Source organism: Pipistrellus hanaki (assembly GCF_964339955.1).
Source record: "Pipistrellus hanaki genome assembly, chromosome: 16".
Taxonomy (NCBI): Eukaryota; Metazoa; Chordata; class Mammalia; order Chiroptera; family Vespertilionidae; genus Pipistrellus; species Pipistrellus hanaki.
In genome coordinates, this window is record NC_140518.1 from 32,558,058 (window position 1) to 32,585,300 (window position 27,243).

The 27,243-nt window shown below is 62.0% G+C and overlaps 1 protein-coding gene across 2 annotated transcripts in view; it reads left to right on the top strand.

Annotated features, from left to right (window-relative positions):
• Positions 1–353: 353 nt before the first annotated feature.
• Positions 354–27,243, top strand: part of DOC2B (double C2 domain beta) — a 30,155-nt gene continuing 3,265 nt past the window's right edge. The window contains exons 1-8 of one of the 2 annotated variants that reach the window (XM_084863014.1): positions 354–1,100; positions 9,230–9,309; positions 11,734–11,808; positions 14,266–14,375; positions 14,510–14,636; positions 16,821–16,978; positions 25,865–25,946; positions 26,629–27,233. In XM_084863014.1, coding sequence (XP_084719140.1) covers positions 761–1,100; positions 9,230–9,309; positions 11,734–11,808; positions 14,266–14,375; positions 14,510–14,636; positions 16,821–16,978; positions 25,865–25,946; positions 26,629–26,865 — 1,209 coding nt within the window. In that variant the 5' untranslated portion in view covers positions 354–760 and the 3' untranslated portion in view covers positions 26,866–27,233. Of the gene's footprint in view, positions 1,101–9,229; positions 9,310–11,733; positions 11,809–14,265; positions 14,376–14,509; positions 14,637–16,820; positions 16,979–25,864; positions 25,947–26,628; positions 27,234–27,243 lie in introns of those variants that run through there. The other variant, XM_084863015.1, reaches the window with a different exon arrangement.

A 27,243-nucleotide genomic window follows, 5' to 3' on the forward strand; every position in this document is an offset into this window, starting at 1 on the left:
GTGTGTGTGTGTGTTGTGGGGGGGGGGGGGAGATATCTGTGCAGAATCCTTCACCACGTCTATGGGGTGTTTGTGTGCCCTGGTGGGTGTGCTTGGAGGCATGGAGGACTGTGCCCAGCCCCCTGCCCACCTCTGTGCCATGTGTGCGTGTGTTATGCTAGATAGAGGTGTTCTCAACCCACTCTGTGTGGACACCTATGTTGGTGTGTGTGTGTGTGTGTGTGTCCTGCAGAGATATGAGCTCGGGGCTCGTGGACACTCCCGCCAAGTGTGCACACCCGCTGTGCGTTTGGAACGCCCTTGCACACTGCGTGTGTCCTGTGAGGAGGAACGGACCCCGCCGGCGCTGGCACGGGCGGGAGCGGGCGGTGTGCGTCCTGCGCGCCCCGCTCCCCGCTCGTCCTGGACCGCGGCGCGCGGGGCGGCTCCCGGCGGCCCTGCCTCCCTCCCGGGGGCGCGCGCGGGGTCCGGCCGGCGGCGCGCGGGGTGAGCGCCGGGGAGCGCGGCTCGGCTCGCTCGGCTCCGGCTGCTCCGGCTCCGGCTCCGGCTCCGCGCCGCCCGCGCCGCTCGGCTGCCGCCCGGTGACGCGCTGGGCCCGCCCCCGCCGCCGCCCCCGCGCTCACTCGCCGCCGCCGCCGAGCAGCCGCCGCGCCAGCGCCGTCCCGGGGCGCCGCCGCCCTCCGCGCTCCGCCGGTGCCGGGCCCCGGCCGGGCTGCGCCACACCGGGCCGGGCCGGGCCGGGCGGGGCCGCGCCGCCTGCATGACCCTCCGGCGGCGCGGCGAGAAGGCGACCATCAGCATCCAGGAGCACATGGCCATCGACGTGTGCCCCGGCCCCATCCGGCCCATCAAGCAGATCTCCGACTACTTCCCCCGCTTCCCGCGCGGCCTGCCCGCCGCCGCGCCCCGCGCCGCCGCGCCCCCGGCCGCCCCCGCCGCCGGCCGCCGCAGCCCCGCCGACGGCGCCCGCGACGACGAGGAGGACGTGGACCAGCTCTTCGGAGCCTACGGCGCCGGCCCCGGCCCCGGCCCCGCGCGGCCGCCCGCCAAGCCGCCCGAGGAGGAGCCGGACGCCGACGGCTACGACTCCGACGACTGCAGTGAGTGCCGCTGCGCCCTCCGCCGCCCCCGGCCCCGGCCCGCCGCCCGGTCCCCGCGCCCCTCCCGCCGCCCGCGCCGCTCGAGTGGGGGGGCTTGGGGGCGCCCCCTGGGGTGTCCCGTCCCCGAGGCCCGGCTCCCGCAGCCCGCCCGCACCCCGTGTGGCTGGAGCGCGGCGCGGCGGCGGCTTTGTTCCCGGGAAGGCGGAGCGCGCCCGGGAGACACCAGTTGCTGCCGCTGCCGGAGCTCCGTGCGGGGCGCGGCCGCGGGCGGCTCGGGGCCGGGGCGCGGGAGGAGGAGGAGGGGGCCGGGGCCGGGCCGGGCCGGGCGGCCTCCCGGTGGGCCCGGGGCTCCGGGCGCGGCAGTGTTGCGGGCTTGGCCGGCGCGCGGGGCGGGGGCCGCGGCGGCGGGGCCGTTGTCTTTGGGGAAACCTTGGCGGCTCCTGCGGGTGCGCGGACCCCGCCGCTGCGCTCGGGCCGCCGGCCTTCGCCACCTGTTACGCCCGCTCCCCGCTCCCCGCTCCCCGCCCCCCGCCCCGCCGGCCGGGAGGGGCCCCCCAGCCCGCGCCGCCTCCTCCCGGGACCGAGCCCCGAGCCCAGCGAGCAGGCGGGCACCCGGGTCCCGGGGCCGAGGCCGGCGGGCGCTCCGGGCGCCTTTCCCGCCTCTGAGGGTGCCCGCCCCGCCCGCCCGGACCGCGGGGGACACGGAGGGTGGGGAGGCCGCTGCCCGCGCTCAGTAGGTTCCAGCGCGATGGGAGCGGGAGCGCCGTTTGCGCGGCCCCCAGCCCCGCTGTGGCCCGGCCACGTCATCCTCCGCCCTGGAACCGGCGCCAGACCCCGCCTGGCCCGGGATGGGGACCTTTGGAGCGGGGGTCGCCCGCGGGCGTCGCCAAGGCCCCCCGCGCCCCATCCTCCCTCCCCACTTCCCGCGCAGCGCAGCGAGGGTGGCTGCGGGCCTCGGGCTGGGGGCCTGGGGGGCTGGCGTGGCCTGCAGCCTACACTGTGCCTCTGACGCCGATGGGGGGTGCTCAGCCCGGGGGGGGGGGGGGGGGGGGCGGTCACCCATCGCCCTACCCAGGAGGCCCAGAGGAGTGAGCCCAGAAGCCATCAGCTGAGGCGGTCAGAGCCGGGCCTGTGCGGGAAAACTGCCCTCTGTGCACTTTCTCTGGGCCTGGACCACAGCCCTGCAGCCGGAGGCTGGGTACTGAGGCCCTGCTTCCCCCCCACCCCCCCTACCGGCCTGGGAGGGGAGCAGTCCTCTCCCCCCTCTTCTCTGCCCGCCGGGGAAATGGAATTGGGGAGCTGATTGGCCTGGGGGCTGTGCCTGGCTCTTCCCCACCCCCAGTTCCTGGCGCCCTGGCACAGGCACCCGCACCCCCTCTCCTGCCGTGCCTCTGGGCGGCCCTAACTGGGCCCCAGGCCCCCCTCTGGATGTGCTGAGTCCGAAGTCGCCTCGGGAAGAAGGGATGGGGAACCCGTTCTGTTTGCAGCATTTTTCCTTCCCCCCCGGAGAGAGGCGGGGGGGGGGGGGCAGGCAGGGCTTCTGCCAGGCGTCAGGCAGCCCTCCAGGTGCCCGGGGTCCTCTGGGGGACATACAGCGGAGGTGAGAAACATGGCGTTTCTTTCGCCGTCCCCGAACCCGCGGGCAGGGGGGGGCCGGACAATTCCCAGGCCGGGCCAGCCGCCAGCTCTCCAGCCGTCAGCTCAGCGCTCCTCTGTCCTCACAGCAGACAGAGGGGCAGCGGGGCTGGGCCCGGGCCCACAGCGCCCATGTGTCCCCACAGGAGACAGACGCCCTCAGGGTCCGGGGCGCCCCTGGGCACCGCCCTGCCAGCCTGGACCGGGAGCCGGTCACGCCCGTCGCCAGGGCTCTCTGCCGGAAAGAGCTACGGAGGAGAGAGTGTGGCTGAGCTGGGGCCAGCGTGGGCTCCTCCATCCCCTTCAAGGGGCAGCCCACCCTCGGGGGCCGAGCACACACCACGGGCACGGGCACCCAGAAACCCTGGCTCCTGTCGCCGCCGGGGGACAAGGTCTGGGCTGAATTGCTCTCCACCCGGTACCCGGGCCCCGCCGCCGCCGCCGCTCGGCTCTGAGGGCCAGATCCCCGGGATAAGCCGGAATGATTCAGGCCAGATGGTTCCTTACAGCTTCAGCCAGGGTTATGCTATTCGCTGCCCTAATTATTGGATTAGCTCTCTCCTCACAAGAAGAAATGAGGGCGGTTGGTCTGCTGTCCGGGGCCCGGAGCGGAGCGCGGTGTGTCTGCTCGGCCTTGTCTTCCTCCCCTGGAAAGCTCATCCTCGTAAGGCACCTCGGGGCCCGAGCACCCCGTGGGCACGTCCCACGCTGACCGAGCAGAGGCGTGCTGCCGGGGAGGAGAGGCAGTGAGTGCCGGAGGGAGAGGTGCCCTCTCCCCGGGGCCCGCAGTGCGTCTCCCTGAGCTGGCCTCTGAGGCCTGCTGCCCTCCGCACGGGCCCCGGGGCCCACCCTCCCTGTGTGCCTCTCCCCCCCGCCCCACTCTCCTCCTGTGGGACCCCGGCCGTCCTTCGGAGCTGGAACAACGAGGAGGCTCTGGGTGGCAAGTAACAGGAAACTCCGATGTGTTCGGCACTGCGGACTGCTGAGGGTGGCCGCACCGGGCACCTGCGGAGGGTGGTGGCACTGGGCCCCTGCACACGGCAGCTCGGCAGCAACAGCAGGAGCGTGGTTCCGTCTGTCTGTCCGCGAGGCCACGCCCATGTCCTCACAGGCCGGCCTCCCTCATGGCCCACGGCGGCCGCTGCAGATCCAGCCGTCAGGTGCAGTAACAGGGCCCTCCCGCTTTAAAAATGGATGTGTTTTTATTGACTCCGGAGAGGAAGGGAGGTGGGAGAGGGAGAGAGAAGGAGAAACATCAGTGATGAGAGAGTACGTGGACCGGCTGCCTCCTGCACTGCACACCCAACACTGGACCCAGCACGAGCTCCGATTCGGAATTAACCCTCAACCTCCGGTCCATAGGTCGATGCTCACCCCTGAGGTCCGCCGGCCGGGCCGGATCCCAACGTGGATAAGGGTCCGTTTCCTCTCCCAGGGGCCAGTTGAAGAGTGAGAAATCTCTCCAGGGTCCTCGGAGACCCGTGTTTCTGCCTCCCCGGCCAGGATGGCATCCCGTGCCCGTGTTTACGTATGCCACGGCCGGCCGTGCGGACCCCGCCGGGCGGGGCAGGGCTGAGGCCAGGCAGGCCCGGAGCAAGGAAGGGGCGGGGGTCGCGGGTAGGCTGCCCCGAAGGCCCTCCGCCGCCGGCCGCTTCCCGGGCCCACAGCAGCCATTCCTTCCTCCGACCAGCCGCGGTCTGCCCGGCCCCTGTTCTTACGCGTCCACCTCCTCGGGGCCAGCTCCGTGCCAGGCACTGTGCTGGGCACAGAGGCCCCAGGATGACGGGGACACAGGCTCTGTCGCCAGGGAGTTGATGGAACTCAAACGGCACACACAGCCCCGCAGGGAGGGCAGGAGGGCAGGAGCCCAATGCCAGGCACAGGGAAGACTCCGCTCAGAGGCTGGAGGGAAGGCGGGAGGAGGCAGACGGGTGAAGTGGAGGGAGGAGGGGCGGTGCTCCTGGTGGAGGAACTGCCCAGCGCGGGGGCAGGTGTAGGTGAAGGGGCTGGAGTCAGGGAAAGATGAATGTCAAGGCCACAGCCGTCCCATCTCAGAGGAACTGAGGGCCTTGGATGCCACCTGAGGAGGGTGCGGTGAGTCCAGGAGGCGGCGGAGAGCGGGGGCACGTAACGCAGGGGCACGGCAGGTGGAAAGCAGCCCGCCCTCTGCTGCCGAGCGCCTGGAGGCGGGCGTACGGCTCATTCTGCTTTGGCCCCTTGCAGTGCTCAGCTCGGCGCCTCAGTTTCCCCAACTACAGAATGCTTTTGGTTCAGGCTCGATCGTGTGTGTGGCTCTTGCCATAGGTTTTTATTTTATTTTTTTTAGATATGAAAGTGAATATGTATTTAGTTAGATTGGAAAAAGAAATCACAACAAATTATAAATTTTTTGGAAGGTGACAAATACCACACACATAACAAAACCATGAAAAGTTGCATTCTATACCTCTTGAATACTCTTTTTCCTGTTTTTGGTTGCATACTCTCTGTATGATAACTTTTTTAAAAAAATATATTTTATTGATTTTTTTGCCCCCCCCCCATACAAACCCTCCCTCCCCAGAGTTTTGTGTCCATAGGTTGTACTTATATGCAGGTATACAAGTCCTTCGGTTGATCTCTTATCTCCCCCAGATCTCCCTCCCCTCCCCGCTGTAATGTGACAGTCTGCTTGTTGCTTTACTGTCTCTATTTGCCATAGGTTTTTAAAACTCTGAGAGGCTGATATTTTTCTTTAAAAAAAACAACAACAACAAAAAAAACACAGGGCCTATTTCCTATGCCCAAGGGTGTCCTGTGAGGAAAGCCCAAGTGCAAACCAAGGTCACATTGATGCCGTTGGTCTCCACCGGCCGAGCAGAGGGACCTTCGGCCTCAGAGGAGCGGACGGGGGCTCGGATTCGCCCCATTAGGCTCTGTCATCGCCAGCAAGCGGTGACAGCTCTCCTGGCCCATTAGTGACCCGCCCTCGTTATCTGTCCCCGGATGTAAACTCCGCCACGACCTGCGATCTGAGCGACTCACCCAGACCAGCACCTTCCCCTGCCCTGAGGGCCCTCCGCACCCGCACCCCCAGCCCGGGGGCATGTCTGACCCGGAGGCCCCGGTGCAGGGCACGGCCGAGCCCTTCCCGGCCCGAGAGCGGCTCTGCACTCCTCTGCTCTCCCCGGGCGTCCTCCTGAGAGGCCTGCTCAGCTGAGCGGCAGGCAAACGTTCCCGAGGCCCGGGGCTGCGGGCGGGAGCCGTCAGGGCTCCCGAGGCCCGGGGCTGCGGGCGGGAGCCGTCAGGGCTCCCGAGGCCCGGGGCTGCGGGGCGGGAGCCGTCAGGGCTCCCGAGGCCCGGGGCTGCGGGCGGGAGCCGTCAGGGCTCCCGAGGCCCGGGGCTGCGGGGCGGGAGCCGTCAGGGCTCCCGAGGCCCGGGGCTGCGGGGCGGGAGCCGTCAGGGCTCCCGAGGCCCGGGGCTGTGGGGCGGGAGCCGTCAGGGCGGCCGCGAAGGGGCTGGACTCTGCGTCCGGCTGTGCTGTGCCGCCCGGAGCGGGTCGCCTCCCCTCTCTGAGCCTCGCTTCTCCGAATGGGGATGGAGCCTTTGGGCCACACCCTCCCCGAGAGAGCTCCCGTCGCCGCGCGGCTCTCAGGGCGGTGGCTGAGCTTCTGTATACACCTCTGTTTCTTACAAAACTCACATCGGAGTTCAAAGGAGCTCGCAGCCTCGCCCGGGGCGACGCTAGCCTTGTCGTACCTCCCGGGAAAGCGGTAACAGGTGTCCGTCCGTCCGTCCGTCCCCCTGAGCGGCGCGGGCCTCCTCAGCCGGGGGTGTCCGGGGACCCGGCGGAAGGGGCTCCTCACCGGCTCGGCTTCTCTGGGGAGCCTCAGGGGGCCCGGGGGGCGTGTTACCGTGCGGGCATCACACCGAGAGCGGCTGCGGAGGGCGCTGGTCTGAGCGGACCGGCCATGAGGGTGGCACATCTGCTCTCTGCCGGTGCCCAGGCTCGGTCCCTGCGCTCGGGAGGCTGATGGGTTAGCACACTGCGGGAGGCCCGGACGGAACAGCTTCAGAGACGATCGTCACAGAAGCCTGGACGGTGGTGGGTGTCAGAGGCGTGGTGATGGTCCCTCCCGTGCCCCCTCGCGGGGAGCTGGGAGTGCAGCAGCCAGAGGCCAGACACTGGCAGCCTCAGAGCCGCAGTCCACTCAGGAGAAAGCCCCTTCGTTTGGACGCGGTTCTAACAAGCATCCTCACCTGGCTTCCTAGGCCAAGCCAGTGGTCGGCAAACTCATTCATTCGTCCACAGAGCCAAGCATCAACAGCACAACGATTGAAATTTCTGTGGGGAGCCACATTCTTTCAACTTAAACTTCTTCTAACGCCACTTCTTCAACACAGACTCGCCCAGGCCTGGTATTTTGTGGAAGAGCCACACTCAAGGGGCCAAAGAGCCGCGTGTGGCTCGCGAGCCGCAGTTTGCCGACCACGGAGCCAAGCCAGTAGCTATTGACTCGGAGGGAGCCGTGCTGGCAGGTGCGCGTCCTGGAACAGGAGTTTGAAGCCGGTGGCAATGCCGGGTGCAGAACAAGGAGGAGAACCTCGGAAAGAGTGGCCGCCGGGGTCACTGGTGGAGGGACCGTCTGCCCCCTCCCGTGTCTGTGCCGGTGACGGAGCAGCCACCGTCGCCATAGCGATGACTCAGGGCAGCGGGAGCGTGTGAGTGGCCGGTGGCGTCTTCCACGCCCCCAGCGCCGCCAGGGAGGGGAGTGATCCAGTTTGGAACGAGTTCATCCCAGAAGGAGTCTCAGCGGGGCAAGTACAGTTTTCTAGAAAAGTCACCGGAACGGCTCTGCTCGTCTATAATTATCTGCCGCGCTCGCTGTGTCCCGGCGTGTTCTAAAGCATGATGCCGGGAGGTGGGTCTTACGGAGGAAACTGAGGCAGAGAGCGGCCTGATACGCTGCCAGAGGCCACACAGCAGGGAAGTGCAGAGGCGGGATTTGAACCCGGGGCCACGTGCCCTCCAGGCGGGAACGGAGATGCTTAGCGGGTGCCTTGCTCTGGGTTAGGAACTACAGAGCAAGACACACCTGCCAGCGCCCAGTCAGCGTGGCTCAGTGGTTGAGCACCGACCTATGAACCAGGAGGTCGAGGTTCGATGGTTCGATTCCCGGTCAGGGCACATGCCCAGGTTGTGGGCTCCATCCTCAGGAGGGGGTGTGCAGGAGGCAGCCGATCAGTGATCCTCTCTCATCATTGATGTTTCTATCTCTCTCTTCCTCTCTGAAATCAATTTTTTTTTAAATAACTCTGCCGGGCCTGGGCCCCTGTGTGAGCCCAGGGATCGGCGGGCAGCATGGTCCCTGTGACACCCACTGCCCTCTGCCGTGTTCTGGTGAGCAGGTGCCGTGGCTCAGACTTCGGTGGCCGGACGTGGCCAGCAGGCCATCTTTGGATCTAGCCCCGTGTTGGGTGCCTGACCTCCCCCAGCCCCGCTCCAGCCTCCCAGCCCCATGGAAGCGCCCCCTCCTCCAGGAAGCATTCCCTGATTGCCGCAGTTCACATCAAGATCTGGCATCACCCCTCCCCCTGGGCCCCCGAATCTGCCATGGCAAATCCTTTCCATCCGTTCCTCCCATCAGGCCGTGCTTTCCTGGGGGAGGGAGCCATGCCTCAGTACCTCCATCCCGAGAGGGTGCATGTTGTAGACGCTCGGCAAGGAAGGAATGAATGAGTGAATGAATGAATGAGTGAATGAGATGCCAGTTGGCCAGCCCAGCAGGCTTCCAGCAGGATCTGGGCTTCTGGAGACACCCCATGAAGGTGTGCTCTGCGGTGCAGGGCTTGCCCCGAGGTCTGCCCCACCTCGGCTCTCCTCAGGCTGGGGGCCACGTGGACGCGGAGGCCGCAGCTGCCATGATCGCCCGGAGCGGGGCAGCTGCACCCGGTGACGCCGAGTTCTCTGCCGCCCTGGGCTCGCCCGCCCCCTGGGCTCGGAGGATACAGCTGGCGCCTCCGCAACTGCCAGCCCCCAGGGACCGGAGCCGGGGAGCTGCCCCGAGTGCGGGGAGGTGGTGAGGGGGTCAGACGGCCAGCCTGCCCGGCCGGCAGCCGCACAGCCTGGTCTCCCGCCCGCTCAGTCATCCCTCAGAGGGAAACCGAGGCTGGAGCCCAGACGGTCAGCTGCTCGAGGAGGGCAGGAACCCCTCCCCTGCGCGCCCAGGACGTGTGGGGGCCACGCTGGGCCAGCGGTGGGTTAGACCATGGGCGGAGGCTAGGGGCCTGGGCCGTGCAGCTGGCCTCCGGGGTCTGACTCCGGGGCCTCTGTTCATGACAGCGGGGTGGCTGGCCCAGCCTCTCGGAGCCGCGGCCCCTCACCTAGAAGGTGGGGGGCCGGTCCTCCCTGCCGGGCGGGCGGGCGTGGGGGACTGGGGAGCTGGCAGAGGGGGCAGCGTCCCCGGGTGCCGCCTCCCCGCGTGGCCGGTGCTGACCGGGCCCTCTGTCCGCAGCCGCCCTGGGCACGCTGGACTTCAGCCTCCTGTACGACCAGGAGAACAACGCGCTGCACTGCACCATCGGCAAGGCCAAGGTAGGCCGGCTCCGGGCGGGCGGGGGTGTCCTCCGCCCCCTGGGGGAGGGGGTCTGCCTAACCCTCTCAGCTGCCCTCAGAGCCCTGGAGGGAGGGAGGCGATGGGGAAGGAGCAGGGCCAGGAGGAGAGGAGGGTGCGAGGGGAGGCCTGGGCGGGCTTTCGGGGAGCAGAGGCCCCTCAGCTGGGAGGGGGCTGAGGGAGCGGGAAGGGGGCCGCTCTGGGCGCTGAGGCCACGCCAGGCGCCAGGCGGGTCAGTGTCGGCGTGGGCGCCTGACCCCGTTCTCGGTTGGGCCGTGGGTGGGCCTGCCCCGGCTTGGCTGGCTCAGCTGTGTTCTCAGCCCCACACATGGCGCCCGCCCTCGGGGAGGGAGGTAAGGCCGTGCACAGCCCGCTAGGGCCTCCGCCAGAGCCTCCGCCAGAGCCTCCGCCAGCCCCCGGTAGAGGCAGAGCCGTGGGAGGGCCTGGGCCCGGCTCAGAGCCAGATGCTGCCTGGGCCCAGGCCGCACCCCCAACCCCCACCTGCCGGCCTTTCTGCCCGCCTCCCGCTCTGCGTCCGCTCTGGCCCGGGCCCTCGTTGGGCCCTGCGGGCCTGCTCGCTCCATCCGGAGCCGTCCTCCGGGGGCTGCGGGCAGGGGAGCTGTGGGCAGGGATGCGGGGCCGGCCCAGCGCTCCCAACCTGCCCCTGGTACACAGTCTGGTGACCCCAGCTGTGTGCAGAGCGCGAAGTTCAAACAGACCCCTCCCTCTCCCTCCACCAGCTCTGTGCAGGTGCCCAGGCTAGAGGACAGACGTGTGTGCACACACGTGTGTGTGTGTGTGTGTGTGCGCGCGCATGTAGGAGTGTGTCACACAAGGCGTTTGAGGGCGGGTGGGAGGACCCTGAGCCGTGCAGCTCCCCGGTCCAGGTCTGCGGGCAGGGGTGTTGCAGGGCTGGGCGGAGCTGCGGCTCTGGGTGGTGGTTGGGGAGGAGGCTGAGGCAGGGCTGACAGGCAGAGCCCTCCGGGGACTCTGGGAGGAAAACAGAGGTCCTGGCCTGGACCCCATGTTGGCCGCCTTCCCCCCGAGTCAGCACGGCAGCCTCAGTTTGCTCATCTGTAAAATGGGCTGATCCTCCCCACCGGCGTGGTGGGCGAGCGGGACGTGATTAGGTCCCGAGGGCGGTGCCAGGGGGAGGCCCCACCCACACGCATGGACACGTGGGCCTCGGACCCACAGAGGAGCTGGGGAAACTGACCTCCAGCCTGGCCTAACGGGGGGCAGGCCGGAGCTGGGAGAGCCTGTGTTTGAAGGGCTGCTGGTTGCCACGGTGCACCAGGGCCTCGGAGCCAGCCTGCGGGGCAGAGCGCAGCTGCCCCGGCCCTCCACCCTCCTCCGGCTTCTCCCCGGGGTGGGGGAGCTAGCACGGCGGGAGAGGGGAGCAGCCCCCGATGTCCAGGCCCTTGGTCAGCATTAACCTCCTCAGCGCTCACTCCCACCTGGGCGGTGACTCACCCCTTTTACAGACGCCAAACTGAGGCCCAGGAGACCCCGAGACCCCGCCCCCCTTACCCAGGCCGCTCTACAGCCCGGGCCCCTCCCAGACGCAGGGCGGGCGGCGGCGCCCCAGGGTGGGAGCCGGGCGGAGAGCGCAGCCCCTGAGAGCGGCCGGGCATGAGCGGCCAGCCAGCGGCTCTGCTGGGGCTGCCGGCTCGGCCTGCACCTGCCACGCCCGCTCCCTCCTTCCCTGCACCCGCCCAGGAGGAGAAAACCCAATTTCAGACCCGGGAGCAGGCGTGAGGTGAGCTGAGCCCCTCCACTCAGGGCTCACGGCTCCCTGGGCACCGGCTGTCCAGTGTGGGTGAGCGCTGCCACCTGGTGGAGGGACCCTCCGTGGGCAGCCGGCGAGCTGCGTGGCCTCCACAGCATCCACAGCATGCACACAGGGAGCTGTGGCAGAGAGGGGGGGGAGGGAGGGAGGGAGAGAGAGAGAGGGAGGGAGGGAGGGAGGGAGGGAGAGGGAGGGAGGGAGGGAGAGAGAGAGAGAGAGAGAGAGAGAGAGAGAGAGAGAGGGAGAGAGAGAGAGGGGGAGAACACGGACACAGACAGAGGGGCCTGGTCTCCAGGAGCCCCGAGGGAAGGGTGTGGCTGAGGGGACAGGCAGCGAGGGTGCAGGGTCAGAGGGGAGTTTTGTTGGGGAGCGGGGCGGGGGAGGAAGGGTGCTGAGGTGCTGAGGGCCTCCTGCAGGGGAAGGTTAGGAGAAGGGCGCTGGGGGGAGGTGGCACCAGCACCCTCCCGCCCCATCCGGGGGGCGCCCCCGTGAGGACGGTCAGGGGTCAGGGACGGGCTCAGCCGGTGCCGCGGGAACGAGGGGAGCTGCTGACCAGGCGCCCGGAGCCCGGCTGCTCGCGTCCCCGCGCCCGTCACACCTTGTGTCCTCCGCTCAGGGCCTGAAGCCGATGGACCACAACGGGCTGGCCGACCCCTACGTCAAGCTGCACCTGCTGCCGGGGGCCAGTAAGGTAAGGGGGCCCTGCCGCCGGGGGCCAGTAAGGTAAGGGGGCCCTGCCGCCCGGGGCCAGTAAGGTAAGGGGGCCCTGCCGCCGGGGGCCAGTAAGGTAAGGGGGCCCTGCCGCCGGGGACCAGTAAGGTAAGGGGGCCCTGCCGCCGGGGGCCAGTAAGGTAAGGGGGCCCTGCCGCCCGGGGCCAGTAAGGTAAGGGGGTCCTGCCGCCGGGGGCCAGTAAGGTAAGGGGGCCCTGCCGCCGGGGGCCAGTAAGGTAAGGGGGTCCTGCCGCCCGGGGCCAGTAAGGTAAGGGGGTCCTGCCGCCGGGGGCCAGTAAGGTAAGGGGGTCCTGCTGCCGACAGCTCTGCCAGCCGCGGCTGGGGCACCAGGACCGCGCCCAGCTCCCACCCTGAGCCCTGCGGGCCGATGGGCCCGCCCTCACCTCCCAGGGACTCGGCTGGAGGCCCCGGCTCTGCTCCCACGGAGCGCAGTGGGAGCCGGGGACCGGGAGGGGAGCCGCACAGCCGGGGACACGTCCTGTCCGGCCTCTCGGGAGCCCTCAGGGCCTGAGGGGAGGAAGAGGCAGCGGGGAGCTGGCCCCGCTGAGCTGCCACAGGCTGCTGGGCCAGGCGGCTCCGTCCCCGCTGGGAGGGGCTGCCGGAGGGGAGGCGGGGTCCCCACCAGCCTGCGCCGCCTCTGCTGCGGGCGGCCGGCCTGGGCTGGGCGTGTGGCCGGGGAATGTGCCGAGTCCAGCTCAATGGCCGTAGCCTTAGGCTCCCGGGGCCCAGAGTGGCCGTGCCCGGGGGAGCTGTGGGGACCCCGCAGGGCTTTCCGAGCGGGCGGTGTTTACAAAGGGAAGTCTCCTGGTGAAGAAGTTTCCGGAACGCCAGCTGTCCCCGTGCGGCCCTTACAGCGGGAGCCTCACACGGGGACGGGGCTGAGCCCCAGCGCTCACGCACGTGTGGAGCTGGGACGTGACCCGGCCTGCCTGCCTGCCTCAGCCTGGGCCTGGCGTGGAGAGGGCCGGGGCGCAGGGTCTGAAGGGCCCGAGGTGCGGAGGGTGAGAACCAGGAGCAGGAGGACGTGTGACATGGCAGCTGGGCAGGTGCCGGCAGGCGTTCTCCGGGGAAGGGGCGTCCAGGCAGAGGGGCAGCCTGGGCAGAGGCCGGGGGGTAAGGGAGGAATCCCGCCAACCCCGCCACACACACACACACACACACACACACACACACACACGCGCACGCACATACATACATACGCACGTACACGCGCACATGTGCACACATATACATACATACACACGCACACACCGGGTGCAGGGCCTCCGTGGCAGCGCCCAGGATGCCGGGACGCGTCTGCCACCAGAGCAGCTTCTCACCGTCGCTCTGTGGCTCGGTCCCTCTGGGCTAACCCGGGTGCTACAGGGCTGTGGGGCCTCCGAAGGAGAAGCCATATCCCAGCCCTTCCCAGTTTAACAGGCCGCGCCACCAGCATCATCTCCCTCTGCCCTCTGACCTCTCCCCTGTTCTAAGGACCCTGTGATTTCATTGGACCCGCCCAGGTCACCTAGACCAGTGTTTCCCAACCTTCTCCCATGATGAGAATCACCTGGTGGAGTTGTTAAAACACAGATTCCTGAATCCCAACTAAGAAGTGCTAAACTAGAATTTTTGGGAACATATAGGTAAAATTGTATACTTAACTGGTGCTCTAACACAGATGTTATATACAGAGCACTAAGTTAGGTATGCAATTTTACCTATATGTTCTCAAAAATTCTAGTTTAGCACTTCTTAGTTGGGATTCAGGAATCTGTGTTTTAACAACTCCACCAGGTGATTCTCATCATGAGAGAAGGTTGGGAAACACTGACCTAGACAACCTCCCTTTTTTTTTGGTTTGTTTTTTTAAGGCAATTTTATTTAAGACATTTTTATTGATTTCAGAGAGGGAGAGGGAGAGGGAGATAGAAACATCGATGATGGGAATCATTGATCAGCGGCCACCTGCACACCCCTGACTGGGAAACGAACCGTGACCCCCGGTTCATAGGGTGATGCTCAACCACTGAGCCACACCAGCCGGGCTTCAGTGTCAGCTAAGACCTTTAATTCCCACCTCCGTGTAAGAGCCGACCCAGGCTCAGGGCCATCATCCTGCCCACCGCACTTCGTCCTGCTCACAGGATTTCTCTCTCCTTCCCTCCTCCCTTTCTCTCTCCCCTCTCTCTCTTTCTCTCCCTCTCCCCCTCTCCCTTTCTCCCTCTCTCTCCCTCTCTCCTCTTTCTTTCTCCCCCTCGCCCTCTCTCCCCCCCCTCTCTCCCTCTCCCCCTCTCCCCCTCTCCCCCTCTCCCTTTCCCCCTCTCTCCCTCTCCCCCTTTCCCTCTCTCCCTCTCCCCCTCTCCCCCTCTCTCTCTCTCCCTCTCCCCTTCCCCTCTCCCCCTCTCCCTCACTCTCTCCCTCTCCCCTTCTCCAGGCAAATAAGCTCAGAACAAAAACTCTCCGAAACACGCTGAACCCCACGTGGAACGAGACCCTCACTTACTACGGGATCACGGACGAAGACATGATCCGAAAGACCCTGCGGTGGGTGAGGCCCCGGCCGCAGGCCCCCCCCCGGCCCCGCCCCCACTCCGCCCCGCCCCCCACTCCGCCCCCGCCCCCGCCCGCACCCACAACCCCCCTCAGCGGAGTGTCTGAGCCGCCGTGCCTCCCCCCAGGATCTCCGTGTGCGACGAGGACAAGTTCCGCCACAACGAGTTCATCGGGGAGACGCGCGTGCCCCTCAAGAAGCTCAAGCCCAACCACACCAAGGCCTTCAGCATCTGCCTGGAGAAGCAGCTGCCGGTGAGCGCACGTGTGGGGCCCTGCTGCACGCCCGGCCTCCCTGCACGAGCTGGGGACAGACAGACCTCCCGGCCCGCGTGACCCTTGAGCAGGAGACAGACCATTGGGGTCATCTGTGCGACAGGGGTCCAGGCCAAGGGGAAAGCATGCGAGGGGCCGGCGGTCGGGATGTGGGCCTGGGAGGGCTGGCCAGGCACGCGGGGGTGTTCCAGGCGGAGGGAACAGCAGGTGCGAAGGCTGAAGGACAGTGCCAGCCGCCCGCTGAGGGGTCGAGGACCAGGGGGGTGTCCTGGGAGGTGAGAGCCGAGGCTGGGGTGGGCAGGGGCTCGGGCCCTCGCCGTGAGTGGGTGGGCCACGGGAGGGCGCTCCGCAGGGGCTGAGAGATCTGAGGGGCGCTCTGGGCTCAGAGCGGGGGGGCAGGGGGGGAGGAGGTGAGAGAGGGCCAGTGGGGAGCAGGAGGTGAGCGTGCCCCAGGCCAGGCGGGCGGGGGCCGGGACGGAGTGCGGGCAGCTCTGTGTTTTGGACGCGGGGCCGGAGCACCTGGCAGGATCAGGGGCCGTTAACTGGGATGCAGAGGACCTGGGGATTGCGAGGAGCAGCTGGGACGGGGGAACTCAGCTGGAACGCATCAGGCATGAGAGTCCCAGCGGAGACGGAAAGTAATTCTTTCCTAGAAATGGCGGTTGTTTGGAGATGATGACAAACCCATTTGACCCCTGGCCGCCTGCAGCAGCTGAGCCCTCCAGAGCCGCCCGTTTGTCCCTCGGCTCTCCCTCCCTCTGTGGGGGCGGGAGCGCTGGGCCAGGAGGCCCCGGGGCCCTGAGAGACCTGACCCTCCTCCAGCCCCGTGCTCAGGGGACATCCCCCCGGGGCCTGGGCAGGGTCTGGGCGTGGAGGACACAGCCCGGTGGTGCCCCCCGTGTGGGGCTGGGCCTGGGGCGCAGGCTCCTCAGAGCACCGCAGCTCCGCCTTCTTGCATAACTCGATCAGGTGTGCTCCCCTGTGAGTCCTCCCACTCAGGCATCTGTGTGATGGGTGACCTTTCTGTCGTATTATTAGTCACTAACCACAGGTAACCCAGTTTCCCAAACGGGCTCTGTCACTTCGGAAAGGCACGTCAGACGCCCACGATGGCCGTGTCCCGGGGTTTGTCCCGGCGTGAACAGCCGCCGTGGGGACGGGAGCCTGTGGCTGTGTGCGCGAGGGCCGGCGGGGCGCTGTGCGTGGAGGCGGGTGTGAGCGGCGCACGGGGTGGTGAGTGCACGCCTGTGCCGGGCGCCATCGGGGTTCGCCGAGTTCCCTGGATTCACCGGCAGCTGGTGGGTCTGGTTTCGGGGGCGGAGGGCCCACAGGAGCGCGGTTTAGGGTTCCCCGCTCCGGCCACACAGACACACGTGGATGCTGCCCTCTGGGTTTTCCATTGTCTGGGAGCCTCTTCGTTCTCAGTAAACATAATGGCCTTCCTGTGAAAGGGCCCAAAGTACTTATTCCCTCTTCCCCCCAAAAAAAACAGCAGCTGGAAACGTCGACGCTCACGTATAGCATTTAACTTCCACGCGTCACACAAACCAGCTCGGTGCCGGTGGAGCGAGGCCTCGGCCGGAGGCAGGCGCTGCTGGGCACCCTGGCCGCCCTCCCGCTGCATCGGGCCTGGGCGCTGGGGATGCTGTGATCGGAGCCCTGTCTGCTCTGGGCGCTGGGTGTGGGTGTGGGCGTGGGGGAGGTGGGTCTCCCTTCACTTCACGGGCGCCTGGGGCGGGGGCTCCGGCTGGAGTGCCGGGTGACAGGGAGCGAAGGAGAGGGCCCACGGGAGCAGCGGCCAGAATGTGGAAACGGCGAGCTCGGGGGTGCAGAGCGGAGGTCAGGCTGACCGGGGTGGGGAAGCCCGGCAGCGAGGCCGAGAGCCGAGTGTGACCGCAGAGGGGGCCCAGGCCTGGCAGCCCCACCTGCCTCCCAGCTCCCTGCACCACTCCCCCACCGGGCTAGGAATGTGTCAGAGCTCCGTCCTCCGTGTTCTCCCCAGGGGGCCCCCCTGCACCCCGAGAGCCTCCAGGAAGCGCCTTCCAGGGGCTGGGGCCGGGGTGACCCTCACCGCTCAGGGCTCCGTGTGCCGGGCGCGGGGCTGGCCGGGCCGTGGCCGAGGGGGACGCGGTGAGGACGGCTCGGTGGCCGCCCCTCCCCCAGGTGGACAAGACGGAGGACAAGTCCCTGGAGGAGCGCGGCCGCATACTCATCTCCCTCAAGTACAGCTCGCAGAAGCAGGGCCTGCTGGTGGGCATCGTGCGCTGCGCTCACCTGGCCGCCATGGACGCCAACGGCTACTCGGACCCCTACGTGAAGACGTGAGTGCACCCGGCCCCGCACCTCGGGAGGGAGGGCGGGCGGGCGGGCGGTGACAGGGCCAGGGGCGTGTGGCCAGGCAGCCTCCCACCACCAGTCATTGCGCATTACGGGGCATCCCAACCGTTAGCATGTTAGCTCTTTGTTATTATGACTAAAGTTCATGTGCTGGAGGGGGATCCCTCCGCCCGGCCGGGCTCCTCTCACAGTCCGGGAGCCCTCAGGGGCAGGAGGTGACGCCCCATCACACCTCTGCTGCTGCCACTGCCGGCAGCGCAAGCCTCTGCCGGCCCTGGGTGCCTGAGCCGCCGCCATCCGAGGCTTGCCTGTGCCTTGGGCGTCGGCCAGGCAGCCACCATCCGAGGCTTGCTTGCGCCACGGGCCAGCCGTGGGTGGCAGGGGTGCTGAAAGGACTGGGGGACTCCGGAGGCAGGCATACTGCGCGCCTGCCGCCCTGGCAGGGATGAGGGTACTGGGTGCCACTATCCTGTGCCTGTGGGTGCCACCATCTTTGAGGGCATGGAAGCAGTGACGTATTTCCTCCTCATTGGCTGTGGTCACTGCCGTTTTCGTGAGGGTGTGATGGTCCATTAGCATATTCCCTCTTTTTTTTTTTTTTCCTTTTTTTTTTTTTTTTTGTATTTTCCGGCATATAAGACTTTTTTTTTTTTTTTTTTTAATATAAGTTTTTATTGTTCATATTATTACAAATGTTCCTTTTTTTCCCCCCCACCATTGCTCTCCTCCACCAGGTTCCACCCCACCCTCTGCCCTTTCCCCACTCCCCATTGTCCTCATCCATAGGTGCACACTTTATGTTCAGTCTCTTCCCACATTCCCCTCTCCCCTCTCTCTCATATTCCCTTTCTTAGATAGGATAACATTCCATTGTGTGGATAGACCACATTTTGTTTATTCATCGGTTGATGGACACTTACGTTGTTTCTACCTTCTGTCTGTGGTGACTGACGGATGCTCCTGTGGACGTTCCTATATCTGAATTTGTGGGGATGTGCTCTTAGCTCTCCTGGGTATGGACCTAGGAGCGGAATCGCTGGGCCTTATGCTAACTCCATGCTCTACCTTTTGAGTAACTGCCAGGCTGTTTTTCAGAGGTCTGCACCAAGGTTGTCGTTTATGTAAAAAGTGGCAGGAATGCGGGGGTGGCCCCCGGGAAGCGTGGCCCGGGCTGTGCCGTGTGGCAGCACTGGCCCCCCGGTGAGTGTGTATTGCACAGCATCGGCCACAGCTCGGTAAAGCGCTGGTTTTAGCCCGGTGCAGCGGCTCCGGGGCAGCACCAGGGCTGACATCGGCCACAGCTCGGTAAAGCGCTGGTTTTAGCCGGTGCGGCGGCTCCGGGGCAGCACCAGGGCTGACATCGGCCACAGCTCGGTAAAGCTGAGGTTTTTAGCCCAGTGCGGCCGGCTCCGGGGCAGCACCAGGGCTGACATCGGCCACAGCTCGGTAAAGCTGAGGTTTTTAGCCCAGTGCGGCCGGCTCCGGGGCAGCACCAGGGCTGACATCGGCCACAGCTCGGTAAAGCTGAGGTTTTAGCCCAGTGCAGCCGGCTCCGGGGCAGCACCAGGGCTGACATCGGCCACAGCTCGGTAAAGCTGAGGTTTTTAGCCCAGTGCGGCCGGCTCCGGGGCAGCACCAGGGCTGAGGGGAGGCTGTCGGGGTCGCCGGGGGGAGTCAGGTCCCTGCACATGGGACTCGGCGACTCGTTTTCCACATAAAACGACGGCGAATTGGCCCCCGTGCCTGCCGCCAGTGATTTGCTGCAGATTCCAGGCCACTGTGAGGGGACGTGCGGCTCCCGCTCCAAAGACAGTCAGAGGCTCTTTCTGACCACTGCGGGGGGAGCTGGCGGTTCCAGTCAAGTAGCAGATTGTGGGCCTGGGGCTGCATGATTTCCCGTCTGTGTGTCCTAGAAACCCCACCTGGGTGGAAAGCTGTGTGTTGCAGTTCCCTTGTCACAGAGATAACCTGGAGATAGCCAAGCATTCGTCAGCAGAGGAATAGCTGCACAGAAGGCGGCACAGGCAGAGCATGGAGTTCTGTGCGCTCAGTGAGCGAGTGAGGACCGGAAGAGCGAGCGTGGGCAGCTGCCCTAGCACGCCAAGCCCCAGCAGACTGCGGGACGGTGCACACAGGGGTGCTGCTTCTGGCCGTTCCCGAACCCTGCAGAGCGCCTCACAGGAGGGGGCGGAGGGGACGGGGCTGGAACGGGGAGCAGAGTCCCCCGGGACGCCAGGTCTCTTACGGCAGGAAATAGTCTGAAGCCACATTTTAAAATCGGGCTCCGTGCTGAAACCGGTTTGGCTCAGTGGATAGAGCGTCGGTCTGCGGACTGAGAGGTCCCGGGTTCGATTCCGGTCAGGGGCATGTACGTTGGCTGCGGGCACATCCCCGGTGAGGGATGTGCAGGAGGCGGCTGGTCGATGTTTCTCTCTCATCGACGTTTCTGGCTCTCTGTCTCTCTCCCTTCCTCTCTGTAAAAATCAATAAAATATATATTTTTTTAAGTTTATAAAATCGGGCTCCGTGGCCACCTGCCAGGTTGGCAGGAATGCCGGGTGTGCCGGGTTCAGAAAGCAGGGTCTTTCCTGGTGCCCCAGGCAGTCCAGCCGACATGGCCAGGCAGAGGTGTCCGGGCACGGCCTGCCCACTGCGCCTGGGACCCCTCCCGGCCGGGGCCCACCTCCCAGCCACAGGCCCGGTCAGCGTGGCCCCTCTAAGACAGGCACATGGGTCCGACCACCAAGAGGTCCCCGGTTCGATCCCCGGTCAGGACACATGCCCGTGCTGCAGGCTCGATCCCTGGTGGGAGGCGTGCAGGAGGCGGAGGATGGATGTCTCTCTCTCATCCAGGATTCTATCTCCCTAACCTTCTCCCTTCCTCTTTCTCTAAAAAAAATCAAAGACTTTTTAAAAAAGACAGGCAGGTGTGTGGGTGGCTCCTGTGTCAGAGCCACATGGCACTTCCCCAGGTGGTCCCACCGCAACCTAGCAACCCCCCCACGTGACTAAAACTCCCCGCTGAGACGGGGCTGCTGCTGCAGGCCTCCTTCAGGCCCCTGCCTCCAAAGGCCCTCCTGGACCGTGGGTCTCCTTCTGGCTAAACGCAGGAGAGAGAAAGGCAGAGGTGGATTCGGAGCAAGGGCCCCCGAGGCTGTCCTGTGTCCCAAGGGGGCACCTGTGAACTGAGGGGCCAACCTGGGTGGGCTAAGGCCTTTGGTCAGCACCCTTGTTTGTGTAAACCTCACCCCGAGGACGTGTGCCTCAGTTTCCCCAGGCTGAAAATGGACTCTCTGGGGTATTATAGGAAGCCAGGGGGAACCATGATGGTGACTGTCACCATGGACATGTTCTTTTTCAAAAATACATATTTTATTGATTTTTTTATAGAGAAGAGGAAAGAGGGATAGAGAGCTAGAAACATCAGTGAGAGAGAGAAACATCATCCAGCTGCCTCCTGCACACCCCCTACCGGGGATGTGCCCACAAACAAGGTACGTGCCCTTGACTGGAATCGAACCCGGGACCTTTCAGTCCGCAGGCTGACGCTCTATCCACTGAGCCAGACCGGTTTTGGCTCTTTAGGGTTTTCTATAAATAGAATCATGTTGTCTGCAAATAGTGACAGTTCTTCTTCATTCCTAATTTAGGTGCCTTTTATTTATTTCTCTTGCCTCATTGCTCTAGGACTTCCAGTATTACCTTGAATAACAGAATGAGAATGGGCATCTTGTCTCATTTCTGGTATTAGTGGGAAGGTTTTCAGTGTGGCGTCACCTGAGAGCTTGTCATATATGGCCTATATCATGTTGAGGTACTTTTCTTCTCTATCCATTTTGTGAGTATTTTCATGACAAATGGATGTTGTATCTTGTTAAATGCTTTTTCTGCATCGATTATAAGCACATGATTTTTTAAAAATTATTGACACTTGATTCAACGGTTTTCGTCTTTTGTTAAGTAGTTGACAAACTGGTAGATTTGTGGATGTTAGACCACCTTTGCATCCCGAGAATAAACTCCACTTGATCATGATGTATGTGACCTTTTTAATGTATTGCATTTGACTTGCTAGATTTTGTTTAGAATTTTGCATCTATGTCCATCGGTGATATTGGCCTGTAATTTTCTTTGTGTGTGTGTGTGGCCTGGTTTGGGTATTACGGTAAAGATTGGCCTTATAAAATGAATTGGGAAATATTCCCTCTTTCTCAGTGTTTTGGAAGAGGTTGGGAAGGACTGGATGTAAATCTGGAGTGTTGGGTAGAATTCATCAGTGAGGAGATCTGGTCCAGGACTTCTGGTCTGGGGAGGTTTTTTATTACTGTTTCAGTATTCTTACTAGTGTCCAGTCTATTTAGGTTTCCCATTTTTTCATGACTTAGTCTAGGAAGTTTGCATACTTCTAAGAATTTGTCCATTTCTTCCAGGTAATCCAATTTGGAGGCATGTAGCCTTTCAGAATATTCTTGTAACATCCTTTGTATTTCTGTGGTGTCCATTGTAACTTCTCTTTCATTTCTGGTTTTACTTTTTTTTCCTTAGCGATATTTCTTTTCTCTATTTCATTTACTTCTGCTGTTTTATTTCCTTCCTTCTACTGAACGAATGGGCTTTGTTCGTTCTTCTTCTTGGTCTTTATGGTGTAATATTATATATTGTCAGTTGGGATTTTTCATTTCTTGAGCTAGGCCTGCAGAGTTATAAACTTCCCTCTCAGCTTCACTTTTGCTGCTTCCCAAAAAACGTTATTTTCGTTTTCATTTGTCTCTGTGAATCTTTTGGCCTCTTGTTTCCTCTTTGACCCAATAGTTGTTCAGTAGCACATTGTTTAATCTCTACCTTATCTGTGGCTTTTCCAGCTTTCTTCTTATAGTTTTCAATTTCACAGAATTGTGGTTGGAAAATATGCGTTACGGTTTCATTTTTAAATTTATTGAGACTAGTATTGTGCCCTCAACATGTGACCTGTCCTTGAGAATGTTCTGTCTGCGTTTTAGAAGAATGTGTATTCTGTTGTTTGGGATGGAACATTCTATAAATATCAATTAAGACAGTTGTTCTAATGTGTCATTTAATGCTGTTTCCTTATTGACTTTTTGTCTGGATTATTTATTGCCGTCAGGGGGTACTTGTGTGCCCTGTCTCAATTGTCTTTTTGTCAGTTTCTCCCCTTAGGTCTGTTAGTAATTGCTTTATATAAGTTGGTGCTCCCAGGTTGGGTGCATATATCGTAATGTGTTATGTCTTCTTGATGGATTGTCTCCTTTAGCATTATAAAATGTTCATCTGTCTCATTGCCTTTTTTATCTCGGAGCCTGTTATGTCTGATAGAAGGACTGCCATGCCCTTTTCTCTGGATGCTATGTACTTGGAGCATCATCTTTCACCCCTTCCCTGTCAGCCTGTTTGTCTCTGGAGCAGAGTCTCCTGGAGGCACCATGTAGCCGACCGAGTCTTGTTTTTAAACCTATCTCTCTACTCTGTATCTTTTGATTGGTAAGTTCAGTCCATTTACATTTAGGGTGATATTGATATATGAGGACTTGCTTTAGCCATTTAACTTTTATTTTCTTTTTTAAAATATATTTTTATTGATTTCAGAGACAAAGGGAGAGGAAGAGAGAGATAGAAACATCAATGATGAATCATTGCCTCCTGCATGCCCCCTTTTGGGGATCGAACTCACAACCCAAGCAGGTGCCCTTGACTGGAATTGAACCTGGAACCCTTCAGGCTGCAGGTCAACACTCTATCCACTGAGCCAAACCATCCAGGGCTATCTTTTATTTTTTGGTTGCTGTGTATTTCCATTGTGATTCCATCTGCTATTTTAGTTCGGCAGTTTTCTATGATTTGTTTCTGTTTTCTCATTTATGTTTCACGTCTCAGCTCTGGATTTTTGTTTTGTGGTTATCATTAGGTTAGTGTACAGTGTATCATACATACAATAGTCCTTCTAATGGGAATTCCATTTTTATAATTTTGTTATGTTGTACATTTGTTACAAAATTGCAGCCATTATAGTTATTTTTTTTTAATATATTTTTTATTGATTTCGTACAGAAAGGAAGGGAGAGAGATACAGAGTTAGAAACATCGATGAGAGAGTCATTGATCAGCTGCCTCTTGCACACCCCCTACTGGGGATATGCCCGCAACCAAGGTACGTGCCCTTGACTGGAATCGAACTCGGACCCTTCAGTCCCCAAGCCGACGCTCTATCCATTGAGCCAAACCGGTTTCGGCCGTTATAGTTATTTTTAATGCCTCTTTTCCCCCTTAACCTTTATTATTTAAAATCCTCTTCTGAAGTTGAACTATTTCCTGCTATTAGTCATTTTACTCAAAATTCTGTATACTGTTGATTAAAATGTTTTTATTGATTTTAGAGAGAGGAAGGAAGAGGGAGAGAGAGTGAAAAACATCAGTGTGAGATGAGAAACATCTATCAGTTGCCTTCTGCACACACCCTGATCGGGGATTGAACCCACAACCCAGGCATCGAACCAGTGACCTTTGGTGCATGGGAGGACACTCAACCAACTGAGCAGCACAAGCTGGGCTCATTCGATTTTTAAACTTAGTTTTCTCCTTCACCCTCTTGACGAATTTCTGGGTCTCTGTCTCCGGACTCACTCTCCCAAGTGATCCACCCTATTTCCGGTGCTCCCTATCGCATTCCTCGCTGCATTTACTGAGGTTCGTGGTTCCAAAAATTCACCTTGGTTCTTTTTTGTAATCCCAATCTCTTTAGTCAAGTACTCCTTCTGTTCGCAGATTTTATACCTGAGCCCACTGGGCTGGCTTTCCGAGCTCTCCTGTGTCTCATTGAGGTTCTTTACAACCACAGCCTAACATTCTCCGCCATTTCAGTCAGTCTGCCAGGGCTTTGAGGGGTTTTGGGGGACTTGATTGTCTTTCTGTGTTCCCACGGTACCTTGGCTGCTCATGGTATCTGATGGATTGTCTGCCCACCCATTTGGGGACGTGAACTCCTTATCTACTGTTTTGTTCCCAACAATTCAGCAGGTAGGGCACTTTCTTTGGTCCCCGCGGATGGTGTTACAAGCTTTGTTTTTTGCTACGGCGCGGTTTGGGCCTCTGGGATCACTGGAGCAGCAACGTCTGGTTAAGGACAATACTGCACCCACTGGGATGGGGGGGACGTGGTGGGCGGGGGACTGGTGGTGTGAGCTCCCAGCACCACCTCCCTTCACTCATGTTCGCTGGCCCCCTGTGTTTTAGAAGCATCTCCACTGCCTCTACCAGCCTCTGCCAGGACAGGCAGAGTGTGTGTGTGTGTGTGTGTAGGGTGGGGGTGGAGGGAGAGACACGAGGGGAAGTCTGGGGAAACAAGTTCACGTTCCACAGCCCCTGCAGCAATGGCTGCTGGCCCTGCTGTGTGTTAAGACTTCCAGCACCTCCCCAGGGTCTGCTCTGCTGGGAAGGAGCAGGAGAGGGGGCCTCCTCCTGGGAGAACACTGCTCTGCCCCCCTCTGGGGCTGCGGGAGGCGGCCACCTGCACTGTGGCTACCATCCCTGCCTTCCCCTGCCCACTCCGGTAAGCCCGCCTTCAGATGCACGGATCTCCCAAGCATGTTTGTGTTGAGCAGGGGATCCTTTATTGAGTTACAGTTGTCCAACTTGTTACAAATTTAAGGGAAGAAACAGAAGCGTTCTCACTCTGCCATGCTGCTGACTTTAAGGTGATGGAGCTCCACTTTGTCAAGGGCCCTGCATGTCAACAGCATGGCCTTCTGAGGTCAGTCTGGCAGGATGGCGGAAGAAGGTTGACACTTGTGGGTGATTTCACTTCTAGGAATTCAGTAATTCAACAGACGTTCGTTGGCCTACCCAGTGCCGGCCGAGGTGGGTGCCCAGAAGCTGGTGGTGGGGGAGGTATTATAGATGTGGTCCTCGCCCCCGGAGAACCTGCAGCACGGACAGCGCAGTGTCCCTCAGTGCCTACAGACACAGGCGCGGCTCTGTGAGGGCGGGCCTGTCCGGCTTCTGAACACCAGCCTGTGCCGAGGGCTCGGTGGCCCCCGTGTGGCTCAGACGGAGGCATCGGAGGCCAAGGAGCCAATGCCCACGGAGAAGCTGGTTCACAAGCCGCTGCCCCTCCCTTAGGAGGCATTGCTGCTGCCCAGAAGGCCGCCTGCCTCCGAGCTCCAGGGAGGTGGCACAGTGGCTGCACAGCTCTGGGGATGTGCCAGACTGGCATTTTGCACTTTAGAATGAAGTTTATAGTATGTGGATTATAACTCAGCAAATCTGCTATTTACAAAAAAAAGGAAAGAGCCGAAACCGTTTTGGCTCAATGGATAGAGCGTCGGCTTGGGGACTGAAAGGTCCCGGGTTCGATTCCGTCAAGGGCATGTACCTTGGTTGCGGGCACATCCCCAATAGGGGGTGTGCAAGAGGCAGCTGATCGATGACTCTCTTTCATCGATGTTTCTAACTCTCTATCTCTCTCCCTTCCTCTCTGTACAAAATCAATAAAATATATTAAAAAAATAAATAAAATAAATAAAAAAATAATTTTAAAAAAAGGAAAGAAAAAAGCTCTAACAAGGGGTTGACTCTGCTAAAAATGTTTTCCTGCTGAGGAAAGCGAGCTTTGTGAACGTTAGACTTGCAGACACAAGGAACATCGCTCTCCTAGAGGGAGAGGCTCAGGAAAGGGCCTGTGAGAGTCCAGGTGCGGAGGGAGCGGTGCTGCTGCTGCTGGGCTGACCGCCACCTCGGCCACAGCATGCCGGGGACTCTGAGGACTGAGTGAACAGAGAGGCCCTGGAGTCTCTCTCCACGCCCTGCTGGCTCCATCTGTGCCCACCCCCTCCTGCCTCCACCGGTTATAATTCCAGATACCTGAAGCCAGATGTGGACAAGAAATCCAAACATAAGACAGCCGTCAAGAAGAAGACCCTGAACCCAGAGTTCAACGAGGTACCAGGGCGGGTGAAGGCGCAGGAGGGACCGGGCTCTCAGAGGTCACAGCAGGGGGAGGGGAGCTAATGGGAGAGCCCCCAGCCCGGGGCGAGGGGAGAGGCTCCGGCCAGGCTGAGCCAAGCCCGGCTGATGGCCCACGAGGGGAGGGGCAGCCTAGGAAGTGTCAGAGGGTGGAATGACGGGGTCGCTGCTCACTGGATGTGAGGTTGGAAGCGGAGTGGGAGGTGAGGGAGGTGAGAAGCTCTGGGTGGGACATGACCACGGTGAGGAGTGAGAGAAGGGCGTGGGGCCCAGGGGCCCCGGGGAGAGCCTGAGCAAGGCAGGGGCAGGCAGAGGTGGCGCTTCGAGAGCGAGGGGGGCACCAGAGGGCAGAGCTCCATGGAAGCCAGTGGTCAGCAGAGCCAGACCCAAGAGAAGGCAGAGGACACCAAGGCTGCCAAACATGAGTTGCCGACAACAGGAGGCTCTGGGAATCTTGAGAGAGAGGCTTCAGTGACAGAGGGGCCCCTGAGGACCCCGGCCAGGCTCTCGGGCGTCCGTGGATGAGATGGATGAGGATCCACCATTGTCCACCACCAGGCACTGACCTCCCACCTCCTCCCTCGGTTCACGCCCTCCCCGTACCTGAGCACTCCCGGCCATGTGGCAGTGGCCCTGACTCTCCCCTTCTGGCCACCAGGAGTTCTGTTACGAGATTAAGCACGGGGACCTGGCCAAGAAGACCCTGGAGGTCACCGTCTGGGATTACGACATTGGGAAATCCAACGATTTCATTGGTAAGAAGAAATGGCCTCAGCCCAGGGCAGCCCTGAATCAGACCACAGCCCTTCCTGCCCGGCCTCTGGAGCAGTTCGGGTTCCCAGACCACCCGCCCCACACGAGGGCTTCAGACATTAGCCAGCCCGGCTCCATGTGACAGGAAGGCAGGCCGGAGGGTCACACAGGAGTGTGTGGAGCAGGTGTGGGAGGTGGTGATGGTCCACACCTCGGGCTGGACTCAGCCCTTGTGGCCCCGGCTTGGTGGCTGCACACAGTAGAGCTGCCCCGCCCTTTCGGTCTCCCTCCCTTGGGCCTGGGTAGAGGAAGGGCAGGGTCCTGGGCCCTGATCTTGAGGGCCAAGAGTGTGGCATGGCGGTAAGACCGATGTCCACCCTTAAGAGCCTCCTGGGCCATGTGGAGAGTCCAGCCTTGGGGCATGGAACCTGGGAGGGGCGGGGTTACACTGGCTCCAGAGAGAGGGGCTTGTGGAGCACCTGCCCCAGGCCCCTGGCTGCCCCCTGAACTTCCCTCCTGC